The 16,151-nt window shown below is 43.6% G+C and overlaps 1 protein-coding gene across 2 annotated transcripts in view; it reads right to left on the bottom strand.

Moving 5' to 3' along the window:
* Positions 1-27: 27 nt before the first annotated feature.
* Positions 28-16,151, bottom strand: part of LOC115115592 (reelin-like) — a 303,739-nt gene continuing 287,615 nt past the window's right edge. Inside the window, exons 49-65 of one of the 2 annotated variants that reach the window (XM_065009916.1) lie at positions 14,129-14,297; positions 13,861-14,001; positions 13,498-13,675; positions 11,395-11,588; positions 10,844-11,148; positions 10,364-10,518; positions 9,764-9,978; positions 8,055-8,232; positions 7,603-7,778; positions 7,297-7,403; positions 6,935-7,177; positions 6,488-6,663; positions 6,277-6,350; positions 4,695-4,856; positions 4,227-4,384; positions 3,681-3,900; positions 28-1,903 (exon numbers count right to left, since the gene is read on the bottom strand). In XM_065009916.1, the coding sequence (XP_064865988.1) occupies positions 1,702-1,903; positions 3,681-3,900; positions 4,227-4,384; positions 4,695-4,856; positions 6,277-6,350; positions 6,488-6,663; positions 6,935-7,177; positions 7,297-7,403; positions 7,603-7,778; positions 8,055-8,232; positions 9,764-9,978; positions 10,364-10,518; positions 10,844-11,148; positions 11,395-11,588; positions 13,498-13,675; positions 13,861-14,001; positions 14,129-14,297 (3,053 nt within the window). In that variant the 3' untranslated portion in view covers positions 28-1,701. The remainder of the gene's footprint in view (positions 1,904-3,680; positions 3,901-4,226; positions 4,385-4,694; positions 4,857-6,276; positions 6,351-6,487; positions 6,664-6,934; positions 7,178-7,296; positions 7,404-7,602; positions 7,779-8,054; positions 8,233-9,763; positions 9,979-10,363; positions 10,519-10,843; positions 11,149-11,394; positions 11,589-13,497; positions 13,676-13,860; positions 14,002-14,128; positions 14,298-16,151) is intronic. The other variant, XM_065009917.1, reaches the window with a different exon arrangement.

Below are 16,151 nucleotides of genomic sequence, written 5' to 3'. Positions count from 1 at the left end.
GACTATGGGGTGCTGGCCTTCTAGGCAGAGTTGCAAAGAAAAAGCCATATCTCAGACTGGCCAATAATAAGAAAATATTAAGATGGGCAAAAGAACACAGACACTGGACAGAGGAAATCTGCCGAGGTCAGCATCCCGGACTTGCCTCTTCACTGTTGACGTTGAGACGGGTGTTTTGCGGGTACTATTTCATGAAGCTGCCAGTTGAAGATTTGTGAGGCGTCTGTTTCTCAAACTAGACACTCTAATGTACTTGTCTTCTTGCTTAGTTGTGCACCAGGGTCTCCCACTCCTCTTTCTATTCTGGTTAGAGACAGTTTGCACTGTTCTGTGACGGAAGAAGTACACAGTGTTGTTCGAGATCTTCAGTTTCTTGGCAATTTCTCGGATTGATTAGCCTTCATTTCTCAGAACAAGAATAGACTGACGAGTTTCAGAATAAAGTTGGTTGTTTCTGGCAATTTTTAGCCTATAATGTGCCGTTCTGTAAAGGGAGTAGTACACAGTGGTGTACAAAATCTTCAGTTTCTTGGCAATTTCTCGCATGGAATAGCCTTAATTTCTCAGAACAAGTATAGACTGACGTGTTTCAGAAGAAAGGTCTTTGTTTCTGGCCATTTTGAGCCTGTAATCGAACCCACAAATGCTGATGCTCCAGATACTACACTAGTCTAAAGACGGACAGTTGTATTGCTTCTTTAATCAGAACACCAGTTTTCAGCTGTGCTAACATAATTGCAAAAGGGTCTTCTAATGATCAATTAGCCTTTTAAAATTATAAACTTGGATTAGCTAACACAACGTGCCATTGGAACACAGGAGTGATGGTTGCTGATAATGGGTCTATGGGTCTATAATATGCTGATAATGGGTCAATGGGTCTATAATACATCTATGAATAAATAATCGTCTGTTTCCAGCTACAAAAGTCATTTACAACATTAACAATGTCTACACTGTATTTCTGATCAATGAGATGTTATTTTAATGGACAAAAAATGGGCTTTGTTAAAAGTACACAGAAGAAAAACTATTTTATGAATCATAGAGATTCAGGAGTAACATTAGAACAGGGTAAAATGCCTCAGCAACATTAGAGCACTATACAGAAAGTCCTTGCTGAAATGAGTAAATCAAATCAATGATGAGAGAGTAGTCAGATTAAATGATAACTGACAGACATGGTGGCATAGTAGAAATATTGGAATGCAGTGAACCAAGAGGTTGTGAGTTCAAATCACAAGTGAGGACATGATGAATAGTAATTACTGTATAATTACTGTGTGTTCCTAACTTTGCCAACAGAGAAAGAGCTGTGAATGGATCAGTGGTTCATTAATCAGAGCCAACAGTAACAAGGCATGACGTGCAATGAGAACATTTCTTTGGGACCATCAGGTGACTTCCTGACAACTGATACACTGAAACGTGTCTAGAACATTAATAAATTGTACATTTGATGGGACGTGGATAGAATTTTGTCCTAACCCTCAGAAAACTAGACACAGTAATGTTCGTGAAACGTTCCAATGAAACGTGTCTAGAACATTAATATTGGATATATTGGGACAAGGACGTAAGGAATCACAGATGAACTGAGAAAGAGCTGTGTGTCAGTATTAATGTGTGTTTAGACAATTTACATCTAAATGAAATAAACTTTTATTGAAAGGAAAAACATCTCTGTATGTATAGGTTCACTCACAGTGGGATGTTGTAGGACACTCTCTGGGCCTTGATGAAGTCTTTGGGCTGGTGCTGGGCGATCACGTGCCAGCTAACTCCATTATTGACAGTGTACTGTAGCAGCACAGCTCTGTCCACTGTGTCAGGCTGGTCCAGGGCTGTGTTACAACTGTCTGTCTGGGACACACTACCTATCTGCAGGACGAACATGATCTTACTGTGGGTGGAGGAGGGGAGAGCGAGAGAGAGAAAAATTTGTAAGATTGCCTTGGTATTTTTGTCCTACCAAATTTAGGCTCCAAGTTTCCATCTTAGTCCTGCTGTATATTGACCTCTCATTGGCCTTGGCTAGGATTAGTTAGGCTGGGCTAGGCTAGAATGAGCTAGAATAGGCTTCATGCCATAGGGGGCACGTGCCACCACAGATGTGTGCTGTACGTTTACAAAAAATCTGTAATACTACTAGCCACAGCAATTTTATTAAGTTGGCGTTAGCTAGTCCAGATAAGTTCCCAATCTCCCAACCTCATAGCCATCTACCAAGAAGACATTTCAGGCTATCAATCAAGAGTAGCTAGCTTGTCCAACTATCTTAGCCTCACTAGGGTAGGGGGCACTATTTTCACCTCCGGATGAAAAACGTGCCCAAAGTAAACTGCCTGCCACTCAGGCCCAGACGCTAGGATATGCATATAATTGGCAGATTTGGATAGAAAACACTCTAAAGTTTCCGAAATTGTACAAATAATGTCTGAGTATAACAGAACTGATATGGCAGGAGGAAAGCTGTGAAAAATCCATCCAGGAAGTGGATTTTTTTCATGTTTGTAGTTTTCTATTGAATGCCATTACAGTACCCATTGACTTAGGACTCAAATTGCACTTCCTATGGCTTCCACTAGATGTCAACAGTCTTTAGAAAATGTTTCAGGCTTGTATTTTGAAAAATGAAGGAGTAGGACCACTTTGAATGAGTGGACACTGCAGTGTCTTTCTTGTTTTCCTTTTATATTGACGGAGCTATTGTCCGGTTGAAATGTTATTGATTATTATGACTAAAAACAACCTGAGGATTGATTATAAACATCATTTGACATGTTTCTACACACTTTACTGATATTTTTCGGATTTTTCGTCTGTCTGTAGTGACTGCCTTTGAGCCTGTGGATTACTGAACAAAACTGAGGTTTTTGGATATAAAGAGGGACTTTATTGAACAAAACAAACATTTATAGAGTAAATGGGAAAGTAAGTGATTACTTTTATCACTATTTCTGACTTATGTATCTCCTCTACTTGGCTGGTAACTGTTTGTAATGATTTGTCTGCTGGGCGCTGTTCTCAGATAATCGCATGGTATGCTTTCGCCGTAAAGCCTTTTTGAAATCTGACACTGTGGTTGGATTAACAAGAAGTTCATCTTTAAACCGATGTATAACAGTGTATGTTTTATGAATTTTTATAATGAGTATTACTGTTTTTGAATTTGGCGCTCTGCAATTTCACTGCATGTTGGCCAGGTGGGACACACCTTGCGTCCCACACCCCCTAGAGAGGTTAAATGGCGTGCCTGCTGGCAAGGTTGGTAGACTTTAGAAAAGCAAGCAATAACTAAAAATAGAAAAAACTGTCAGCTGGATACAGCCAGTTCAAGAGGTGTGCCTAGACATGCAGAAAAATAGACATATTTTTGACATAGAATTAAGCATAATGATTTTGGCTCTAGATTGCAGGAAAAAGCTGATTCAGGTGTTTGAAAAATACTAAATTCTCCACCGCCCAGCCATCCTGACGTACTTTGTGCCCTCTTTTTGGGGTGTATGACGCCCCTGTTCAGTACTTGTCTCATGTGAGGTCCAGAGGCTTGGTCTGCTCATTTTACAGCTACTGTACAGTATAATCTTCTACTGTATAATGAGCATCTCTCACTGTCCCTTTAGTAGTTGGCAAGACTAGGCTAGTACAGCACAGTACAATCCATTGTCCAACCCTACCTGGCTCGTGTCAGGTCGAGTGGCTTGGTGACAGCCTGCCTCATCTTACAGCCGTTGAAGTAGAGCGAGTCACCGTGGGCGTGGGGAGAAAGCTGACCACACCCACTTCCCACCCCGCCACCCTGGATGAGTTGCCAGCTCTCCTCTGACATGCTACCTGACTCAAAGTTATCCTTTATGGAGCTGGGTAGGTCACTGCCGGACAGGGAGCAGTCATCACCTGGGAGATGGAGGAGAGAAAGAAAGGGTGGTTTGTTTAGATTGTGGTGCTGCAGAGTTGGGGTCCATTAAAGAATATACATATATATTTGATTGAAAAGCAATGAGAATTTGGAATTTCAGTTTACTTCCATAATTGACTGAATTGAAATGGAATTGACCCCAACCGTGGCGCGCTACATTTTAGATGAGAGACACTAGGAACACTCCTAACATTTGAATGCATAAAGAATCAAGTTGAACCAATATGAATGCTAGCTGCCAATTAAAGGGAACATTGTACTGGCCCCTACGGTTAGTGTTTGTGTGGTACTCAGTCAGACCCACCATGGTGTCCCTCGTCACAGATACAGACAACTCCGCTAGTACAGTAACCATGACCACTACACAGCCCTGGGCACGCCTCCCCAATGTACATGTGGTCCACCCCCCAGCCGTGACGCTCGCCAACACCCTCCTTCTGGATCCAACGGAACTGCGTGGCACTGCAGGAGAAGGGTGAGAGTGTGAGAGAGAAAAAGAGTTATAGAGCTGTGACAAGAAAGAGCGGAACTGAGAGAGATACCCTTTACAGACAAAAATGTTCCTTATAGAAGCTCGTTGATAACAGCCTTGATCACCCTTCAGACAAATAAATAAAATGCTGGTTCAGAAGCTTCTCTTCTCTTTCAGAGAACTGCTCTGCTCCTGCATGGAATACTCACATTTAGTTACCCACAACAAACATCATTAGCCAGTTTGTTACCTTGCTAGCTTAGTGAGTGGCAAAAGGCTAATTTGCAAAAGCGGTCCTACCCTGAGGAGACGTGGTCAGGCAGCTGGACAGTGACTCTTGTCCAGGTAGAGCTGTTGACAGGACTGTAGATGGTAGATTCATGGAACATGAAGGGAGAGCAGCCCACGTTGTTCACAGAGGAGGGAAGACACTCTGACTGGACCAGCTGCCATGAGTCAGACCTGGAGAGAAGAGAGGGAAGGAAGAAAGAGGATTGTAAACTGCTCTAATCCTTAAATGTTGGAGGGGTGCCCTCCACCAAGGGCTGTCTCCAGCTCTCGCCGTAGGTTATGGATGGGAATCAGATCTGGCCACTCCAAAAGAGTCTAGCATCTCTTTATGAACCATTCCTGGGTGCTTTAAGATGCGGGTTTGGGTCGTTGTCCTGCTGGAAGATCCACAATGTTCAATAGAGACCCTGTTTCTGGACACTGAGTTGAACATCGACTCAAAAACACCTGATAATCTGCTGATTTTATGATGCCTTGCACGTGTTCAAGGACTACAGTACCAGAATCAGCAAAGAAAGCAACCCCGCAGCATTACAAAACCTCCCCCATCTTTGATTGTAGGGAGGCTATTCTTTTCATTGAATGCTTCATTTGGTCGTCAGTAAACACAGCGTTGATCTGTATTGCCAAATAACTCTAATTTTGTTAAATTGGTCCACATAAATGTTTTCCCAGGATTTAGGCTTGTTCAGTTGAGTTTGAGTAGTTCACGCTCACACACTTTTTCACTCATCATTTGCTGCTGCTACTCTGTTCTTTATTTTACTCTTATTATTATTTATCCTGATGTCTGGTCACTTTACCCTGCCTTCATGTACATAGTGATTATGGAAAATATTCAGACCCCTTGACTCTTTCCACATTCTGTTACCTTACAGCATTATTCTAAAATGGATGACATTTATTTTTTCCCCGTCAATCAACACAATACCCAATAATCTCAAAGCATAAACACGTTTTTAGATTTTTTTTGCAAATGTATTAAAAACAACAACTGAAATAGTACATTTACATAAGTATTCAGACCCTTTATTCAGTACTTTGTTGAAGCACCTTTGGCAGTGATTTTTAAACTATGTATTGTTGGGAAAGGCTCGTAAACATACATTTAACCATAAAGTCTACAACAGTTGTATTCGGTGCATATTACAAATACAATTTTACTCAATTTTTTTTATTTGATTTGAAAAACTGTAGCTCTGTTGAAGGTTGTGGGTCTGCATTCAGGACAACAACCCCAAACACTCATCAAATGCACCCTGGAAGGGTTCAAGAAACTGGAGTTGCCAGTGAAGAGTCCAGATCTGAATCCCATCCATAACCTATGGCTAGAGCTGAAAACAGCAGTTGGTGAAGGGCACCCCTCCAACCTGGAAGGATTAGAGCAGATTCTGCACACAAAAAAGTGCTAGCTCCGGGGCCAATAATTCTGTCCAAACCATGTGTTCATTTTCTAAATTAAAATTGTAAACTTAAATTTACAAAAATAAAATCCAATAACATGGTGTGGTGACAAATTAAGAAAATGGAAGGGTGCCAATATATTTGTCCCAGCACTGTAAATTAGCACATAGGAAGAAATCTCTTCTACCTGGCATCCTTTCTGTACTGCAGCAGGACAGAATGGTGGTCTTCACAGCTGTCTGCCTCACAGCCCACCACAATCTACATACAGTGTGACAGAGAGAGCCACAAGTAAGTTGTTCCACAGGGATCGATTCTTGGACCTCTATGTTTGTAGATTATGATAATGATTTTAATTTGTCAAATGTAGCCATGTTGTGAATGCTAAGAGGTAGCACCTTGAACTGTAGGATGTATCCAGGCTGTACTATAAGCTCTCGGGTGGCTAGGATGTTGTGTGTTTTGTCCTGGTTCTTGTTGGGCCAGTAGAGGTGGAAGGATGGGTTGCCACAAAATCCAGCCGTACGCACCGCATTGGGATAGAAGTTCCAGCTCTCCTCGTGGGACACACCCTCTGGGAGAGAGAGCGAGAGAGAGAGGATCCAGAAGATTTCAGAATGTTATTCAAGAGAGATAAGGAGAATAGAATGGCAAGCTTAAGACACCTTCACAATCAACAACAGGACAAAACAGAGCCCAGATTCATCTTTACACTTTCACCTCCCATTCCATGTCAGAGGTGTTTCAGCACAAACTATCTAACATCATCGAAGATGTCCAGCTGGGTGGAGGGATTGATGTTATGTTTTGTTATCCTATATTACGTTATGCTATGCTGTGTTTACCGTCATCGAAGGTGTCGAGCAGGGTGGAGGGGTTGATGTCAGACCCTCCCACCAGGATGTTGTCTACAGCCCACTGAGCACGCTCCAGCCCAGGTGATGCCAGACCGGAGGAGACAGAGAAGGGCTGCCACCACCGCAGCCGCGTGGTGTTAGACAGCGCCCCCTCTGGTAAAACAATGTAATCACGCCTCACAGACACATACTTCAGATAGTCCATCTCATGAAGCAGGGTCCAGGACACACCTGGGGGAGGTGTGGGGGACAAAATCCTCTATTATTCATCAGTGTACTAAAGATTACATCTACTACAAACTAAACTTTCCATCAGTTACTACTGCTTAGTACAGTTTATGACAGTTTACCTCCGTCTTTGGAGTAGTCCAGCAGCACTCCCTCTTTGCGACAGGTTGGGCGATGGCACATGGTCATGTTGTCTTCACTTCCTATCCTGGCCCAGTACTCTACAAACCTGATCATCACAGTTCATACAGCCATTAACAGTGGAATACTTATGCCGGGACTCAAACACAGATAAACAACCTGTGCACATCTGAAGCATTTCCAGCGATAGTGATCTCAGCGAACATATGGAAAAAACGATATATCTTATGAAAAGTTTGAGTGGTAGTAGGAACTGAAAGGGAATGTTATAACAAAGAGGTACTAACTTGGCTCCCCTGAGGTCGAGGTCAGCGGTGACGGCCTGCCTGGCGTCTGCTCCTCCAAAGTACAAAGCGGTCCCCTCCACCAGAACCCCACAGTCAGTACAGGGACGACCCCCCTCCAACACCTGCCACTGAGGGCCCGGTGCCCCCTCCCAGTCAAAACGCTCCTTCAGAGATGTCTGGGGAAATAGAATAGAATAGATACTTTATTGTCCATAGTATGGACATTTGTCTTCTGCCCTTTTCCCAACACCCCTGACACACACAAACGTTCCGAGCCACATAATCTGCCATGGTGCAGAATCCCTAGGGGGAGGGCAATGTAATTGCATTTTGAATTGCATTGTTTTTGCTATGTGTACAAAATAAATGGTCCTTCAAGCCGGATAGGGACACTTTGTATGTCATTGTATGAAATGTACTACATAAATAAAGATTGATTAACTGATTGATACCTTGAGTGCTGTGCTGGCGTAGCAGCTGGGTCCAGTGAAGCCTGGTTCACAGATACATCGCTGGTCTAGACACTCTCCATGTCCCCCACAATGGCTGTCACACGCTGGCCCAATGTAGAAGTTCTCCACAGCCCACTGGGTATCACTGTGTTGCTGGTAGAACCGGAAACGCACCGCCCTGCAGAACATTACACATTATGTAGGTTAAGAACTGATGTAGAAGTTCTCCACAGCCCAATAGGTATCAGAGTGCTGAACCAAAAAAATGCACCGCCATACACACCATACACAAAGGATTGTCATAAAGATTAAGTTAGGCAAGACTTTTAAATTATTTTCCCTAGGCTGTTTTTAAGGAACCCTCCTTTCAACTGTAACTTGAGACAGTCCGAATGTCTTGAACCAAAATAAAGTATTGGAGGAAGCAAGGAGAGAGTGTGCCAGCCAGGTTGAGTACATGTGTGTTTGTGTGTGCATGCTTGCTTACGTACACTACTAGTCAAAAGTTTGGACACATCTACTCATTCAAGGGTTTTTCTTTATTTTTACTATTTTCTACATTGTAAAATAATAGCGAAGACATCAAAATACATATACAATACATAGTTTATATTTGATATTCTTCAAAGTAGCCACCCTTTTCCTTGATGACAGCTTTGCACATTCTTGGCATTCTCTCAACAAGCTTCTTAAGGTAGTCACCTAGAATGCATTTCAATTAACAGGTGTACCTTGTTATTAAAAGTTAATTTGTGGAATTTCTTTCCTTCTTAATGCATTTGAGCCAATCAGTTGTGTTGTGACAAGGTAGGGGTGGTATACAGAAAATAGCCCTATTTTGCACAAGTCCATGTTATGGCAAGAACAGCTCAAATAAGCAAAGAGAAACGACAGTCCATCATTACTTTAAAACATGAAGGTCCGTCAATCCGTAAAATGTCAAGATCTTTAAAAGTTTCTTCAAGTGCAGTTGCAAAAACCATCAAGATCTATGATGAAACTGGCTCTCATGAGGAAAGGAAGACCCAGAGTTAACTCTGCTGCAGAGGATAAGTTGATTCGAGTTACCAGCCTCAGAAATTGCAGCCCAAATTAAATGCTTCACAGAGGTCAAGTAACAGACACATCTCAACACTGTTCAGAGGTGACACGCCATCCCATCTGGTTTGCGCTTAGTGTGACTATCATTTGTTTTTCAACAGGACAGTTACCCAACACACCTCCAGGCTGTGTAAGAGCTATTTGACAAAGAAGGAGAGTGATGGAGTGCTGTATCAGATGTCCTGGCCTCCACAGTCACCCGACCTCAACACAATTGAGATGGTTTGGGATGAGTTTGACCGCAGAGTGAAGGAAAAGCAGCCAAAAAGTGCTCAGCAGATGTGGGAACTCCTTCAAGACTGTTGAAAAAGCATTTCAGGTGAAGCTGGTTGAGAGAATGCCAAGAGTGTGCAAAGCTGTCATCAAGGCAAAGGGTGGCTACTTTAAAGAATCTAAAATAAAAAAAATATTTTGATTTGTTTACATTTTTTTGCTTATTACATGATTCCATATGTGTTATTTCATAGTTATGATGTCTTCACTTTTATTCTACAATGTAGAAAACTGTACAAATAAAGAAAAATCTTGGAATGAGTAGGTGTGTCCAAAGTTTGGACTGGTACTGCTATGTGCATGTTTGTACTGTATGGATCAGGCTTGTCACTCACGTGTCTGCCAGGCTGTCCGTTAGGGGGTAGACGGCCCTTTTCCAACCCTGGGCAGGGAAGAAGACACTGGGCTGGGAGATCTGTCCTCCACAGCCGGGGTCAGCAGGTAGACACTGGGGCACCAGGTACCTCCAGGAGACACCGAAGTCCACAGAATACTGGACATGGACCTGATGCTCGGCATGGCGCTCCGGCACACTGCAGCCCACCACAATCTGTAGAGACACATGGACTTGCAAAAACATAACTTGTACATACACACATATCCTGTACTTTTGATCACAACATACACATACACAAATACACCCAACCCCCCCCCACAGACACACACACACCTAGCGGTTAATCTCAGGAGTGTCTAGGGAAGCAGGGGTGTTCAATGTCAGTTATGGAGGGCCAAAACAGCTTTCATCCTCTCCTAATCAGGAATTGATTCAGACCTGGGATACCAGGTGAGAGCAATTAACTAATAGGTAGAAACAAAAAACAGAAGTGTTTCGGAATTGAACATCCCTGGTCTAGGGGGTAGGAACAGGGATTGTTTTTCGACAGGGCCACACACTCAACCATTTCCACTGTTTTGTACTCAATTGTTGTTACCTTGAACTGCATGACCCAGCCTTTGTCCGGGACGATGTCATGTGTGACTGCATACACCTCTCTGCCGTCATCATTACCACACACCATGACTCCGTCTAGAGAGCTACAGAACCTCTGAACCGCACAGTCCTCACTGAACAGCCAGTGATCACTCACTGAGCGAGAGGGAAGCAGTGGAGAGGGGTCAGAGAAAGGAAGAGGGAGAGAGAAAGTAAGCATCCATCTCATCAAACAAAATACCTTTTTTCAAATACCTTATTCGTTTTTTTCATATACGTAGATTCAATAAATGTTCCTTCTGAAAGCAGTTGTATTTGATGCGGTCATTGCTTATTAGGATGAAACCTAATATGAGAGGCACAAAATCAACTCAACAATCAGACATGGGCAGTCAAGAATTAGGGCCTGTATGACTGAAAGATCCTCCCCCAACTGTGTATGTACATGTAGTTGTGTATGTACCTGTAGTTGTGTATGTACCTGTGGTGGTGTATGTTGTGGTCTCGTCCAGATCCCCTGTGTATATACCTGAGGTGCTCTCCTCCTCTCCCTCATTCAACAGGCCTATCCTGCCCGTGGGGGTACCATCAGCGGGCGCTCTCTCATGGTTAGGCAGCGCCACCCCTCCGAAGGTGTCAGAGATCTGTGCCCGCGGGTCGGAACCAGCGATTAGGACGTTATCCAGTGCCCAGTCACTGTGGTCGGACCCCTCGTGGGTCGGTTGCCACCAGCGCACACGCACACCCTCCTGACGGGCCGCATGGGGCAGCAGTACATTGACGAATCTACACATGACACACAGGTTAGGATTGGGAACAGCTGATGTGAAGGAAAAAGACAGGTTAAAGCCGATTCCCAGTTACTGTATATCCTATTTTACTGTACTTTATTACTTGTAAGTCTATAAATACTCCTACTTTTTTCATGTGTGTTAAGCCTGACGAAGACCTTTGGGTAGAACATAAACCGTGGGAGCACTGGGAGCAATCAACAAAGTGTGCGTATATCTATTTTTCATAAAAAAGGCCCACCCAGGCTTTCTGTACAGGTCATAAAAGATCTCTGTCAACAGGATCCAGTTGATTCCACCATTCAGACTGAACTCCAGTAGTACACACTGGTTACGGTTGCTCGGCGGGGTCATGCAGCCATACATAAAGTAGAACTGGATGAACTCTGCTTTGGTCAGGTTCAGATCCACCGTCACCAGCTGACGACTACAACTCTGTTGGAGAGAGACAGATACAAGAGACAACATGGAGGTTAAAGAGAAAGACATATTAGGTGATGTCACGAACCTCATCCCCCTCTTCTGAGAGTAGCGAGAAGGATCGGAGGACTAACACTGAACAAAAACAACAAACTAACAGTCCCGTAAGGTGAATGACAAAACACTAAACAGGAAATAGACACCCACGAAACCCAGGTGGAAAAAGGCTACCTAAGTATGATTCTCAATCAGAGACAACTAACGACACCTGCCGAACACAAAAACCAACATAGAAAAATAAACAGACTGCCCACCCCAACTCACACCCTGACCATACTAAAACAAAGACAAAAAACAAAGGAACTAAGGTCAGAACATGACAGATGGAGAGACACACCAGGTTTGGGCTCAATTTAATTTACGTATTAAAGTTAAACATTTTATATTTTTAATTGAGGTGAAAGAGAAAATCAAATTCAAGTAAAAATAGCGTTTTATTTTCAATAAGGAATTGTCTGTTATTAAATTGTAGTGTCAGCTCACTTTCCAAAATGAACTGTAATAAATTCTAACCCTGATAACAACAGAGAGGGGGGGGCAATGCAAATACATTTTGAGGATCTGAGGACCCATGCAACATCTTTTCAGTCTCCTGAGGGGGAATAGGTTTTGTCGTGCCCTCTTCACGACTGACTTGGTGTGATTGGACCATGTTAGTTTGTTGTTGATGTAGACACCAAGGAACTTGAAGCTCTCAACCTGCTCCAGTGCTGCCCTGTAGATGAGAATGGGGTCATGCTCGGTCCTCTTTTTCCTGTAGTCCACAATCATCTCCTTTGCCTCCTTTGGCTGTAGTCAATGAATAGCATTCTCACATAGGTGTTCCTTTTGTCCAGCTGGGAAAGGGCAGTGTGGAGTGCAATAGAGATCGCATCATCTGTGGATCTGTTGGGGCGGTATGCAACTTGGAATGGGTCTAGGGTTTCTGGGATAATGGTGTTGATGGGAGCCATGACCAGCCTTTCAAAGCACTTCATGGCTACAGACGTCAGTGCTACGGGTCGGCTGTGCTTCCCTTTGTAGTCTGTAATGGTTTGCAAGCCCTGCCACATCCGACGAGCGTCAGAGCCGGTGTAGTACGATTCGATCTTAGTCCTGTATTGATGCTTTGCCTGTTTGATTGTTCGTCGGAGAGCATAGTGGGATTTCTTATAAGCTTCCTGGTTAGAGTCAGAGTCCCGCTCCTTGAAAGTGGCAGCTCTAGCCTTTAGGTCAGTGCGGATGTTGCCTGTAATCCATGGCTTCTGGTTTGGGTATGTACGTACGATCACTGTTGGGATGACGTCATCTATGCAGTTAGTGATGAAGGCAATGACTAATGTGGTGTACTCCTCAATGCCATCGTAGGATTCCCTGAACTTATTCCAATCTGTGCTAGCAAAACAGTCCTGTAGCTTAGCATCTGCTTCATCTGACCACTTTTGTATTGATCTAGTCACTGGTGCTTCCTGCTTTAATTTTTGCAGGAGGAATCAGGAGGACAAAATTAGGAATTAGGAGGACAGAATTATGGTCAGATTTGCCAAAATGAGGGCGAGGGAGAGCTTTGTATGCATCTGTGGAGTCAAGGTGGTCCAGAGTTTTTTTCCCCTCTGGTTGCACATGTAACATGCTGATAGAAATTTGGTAAAACGGATTTAAGTTTCCCTGCATTTAAGTCCCTGGCAACTAGGAGCTCCGCTTATGGGTGAGCGTTTTCTTGTTTGCTTATGCCGGAATACAGCTCATTCAATGCTGTCTTACTGTAGTGCCAGCCTCTATCTGTGGTGGTATGTAAACAGGTATGAAGAATACAGATGAAAACTCTCTCTGTAGGTAGTGTGGTCTACAGGCACAATGTATTGATAGATTGATAGGCACTGACCCCGCTGAAGTGCAGTGCAGCCCCAGATGCCACGGCCCCACAAACAGTGCTGAGCTTTCCCCCGGTTACCAGGTGCCAGTGGCTAAGAGAGGGGGCCCGGCTGAAACTGTCCTTCAGCTGGGAGGGCAGGGGGGCCACAGGCTCATCACAGTACTCGCCTTCCCACTCTGGGTCACACCTACATGGGGGACGAGAGGTGAGAGAAAGGGGTAAGGAGGTTATTGAATGGCCTCTCAGGTTGCTGTGTGTGACATTGTTGTTACAGATGTCGGGACTTCTACTTCAACATGGCAATGGAACACCACATTCGTGTCTGTAATTATTATTTCAGGCTGGTGTGTTATTGAAATATCAGTCACTCACACACAGGAGCTCTGCTGGCAGCGTCCATGTCCGGAGCACATGTCGGAGCAGCCGTCTCCGATGTAGAGATTGTCCAGAGCCCAGGTCTGCTGCTTGTCAAACGGAGCCTGCTGGAACCAACGGAACCGCGTAGCTGGAGACCTGCAGATACATTTTAATGACATAATACAACTCGTACCAACATTTAAAGCTGTTCAAATGTTTGGACAGTGATTTTGAAGAATAACAACCTCGGTTTGGTTTGGCAGTCAAACAATGTGTAACTGACCTGGCGTAGATGGGAATGGGCAGAGTGACTCGGCCCCACTTGTTGTATGTGTCTGCCACCAGCAGTCTCTGTAGGGTGTAGGAGGAGCAGTCTTGACTGGTGGGGAGACAGTCACGTACCAGAGGCTGCCAGTGCAGACCCAGGTCCAGAGAATACTCAAGCTCAATGGCTGTAATGGACAAGGGTACAGAAAGACGCATAAATCAAATTATAAATCAAATCTAATGTTATTAGTCGCATACACACGTGTAACCTTTATTTAACTAGGCAAGTCAGTTAAGAACAAATTCTTCTTTTTATTGACAGTCTACACCGGCCAAACCTGGACGACACTGGGAAAATTGTGTTCTGCCGTATGGGACTCCAAATCACGGCCGGTTGTGATAGAGCCTGGATTTGAACCCGGGTGTCTGTAGTGACGCCTCAAGCACTGAGATGCAGTGCCTTAGACCGCTGCACCAAACGGGAGCAGTGGAAAATATTCAGGCCGCTTCCCTTCTTCCACATTTTGTTATTTTGCAGCCTTATTCTAAAATAGATTAAAAACATTTTTTTTCCCTCATCAATCTACACAATACCGCATAATGACAAAGTGAAAACAGGTTTTTAGAATTGTTTTAAAATGTATAAAAAAAACAGAAATCTTGTTTGCATAAGTATTCAGACCCTTCGCTATGAGACTCAAAATTGAGCTCAGGTGCATCCTGTTTCCATTGCTCATCCCTGAGGAGTTTCTACAACTTGATTGGAGTCCGCCTGTGGTAAATTCAATTGATTGGACATGATTTGGAAAGGCACACACCTGTCTATATAAGGTCCCACAGTTGACAGTGCATGTCATGAGGTGGAAGGGATTTTCGGTTAAGCTCCGAGACAGGATTGTGTCGAGGCACAGATCTGGGGAAGGGTACCAAAAAATGTCTGCAGCATTGAAGATCCACAAGAACACAGTGGTCTCCATCACTCTTAAATGGAAGGAGTTTGGAACCACCAAAACTCTTCCTAGAGCTGACTGCCCGGCCAAACTGAGCTGTGGGATGTGACCATATATATATATATATACATACATACATACATACATACATACATACATACATACATACATACATACATACATACATACATACATACATACATACATACATACATACATACATACATACATACATACATACATACATACATACATACATACACACACTGTTCAAAAGTTTGGGGTCACTTGGAAATGTCCTTGTTTTTGAAAGAATAGCTCATTTCTTGTCCTTTAAAATAACATCAAATTGATCAGAAATACAGTGTAGACATTGATAATGTTGCAGATGACTATTGTAGCTGGAAATGGCTGAAGGCCATTATCCCGCAATCACCTCTTCACTGTTGACATAGAGACTGGTGTTTTGTGGGTACTATTTAATGAAGCTGCCAGTTGAGGACTTGTGAGGTGTCTGTTTCTCAAACTAGACAAACTGCTGGCCTTCAGCCATTTCCAGCTACAATAGTCATTCACACATTTCCAAGTGACCCCAAACTTTTGAACGGTAGTGTACACATAAACATATGGATGAGCAATGTCAAGCAGCATAGGCAAGATGCAATGGATGCTAAAAAATACAGTATATAGATATGAGAAGATTAATTCAAGATATGTAAACATTATTAAAGTGGCATTATTTAAGTGACTTCTGATCCATTTATTAAAGTGGCCAGCGATTTCAAGTCTCTATGTAGGCAGCAGCCTCTCTGTGTTAGTGATGGGTGTTTAACAGTCTGATGGCCTTGAGATAGAAGCTGTTTCTCAGTCTCTCGGTGCCAACAGAGATTTACCTGTACTGACCTGGCCTTCTGGATGGTAGCAGGGTGAACAGGCAGTGGCTTGGGTGGTTGTTGTTCTTTATGATGTTTTTGGCCTTCCTGGGTGCTGAAGGGGTCCTAGAGAGCAGGTAGTTTGCCCCTGGTGACTGCACCACGCTCTGGCGAGCTTTGCGGTTGTGGGCGGTGCAGTTGCCGTACCAGGCGGTGA

The sequence above is a fragment of the Oncorhynchus nerka genome, linkage group LG25 (genome assembly GCF_034236695.1).
Source record: "Oncorhynchus nerka isolate Pitt River linkage group LG25, Oner_Uvic_2.0, whole genome shotgun sequence".
Classification (NCBI taxonomy): Eukaryota; Metazoa; Chordata; class Actinopteri; order Salmoniformes; family Salmonidae; genus Oncorhynchus; species Oncorhynchus nerka.
Note: the sequence above shows the minus strand (reverse complement) of the source record. Positions and strands in the feature narration are given on the sequence as shown.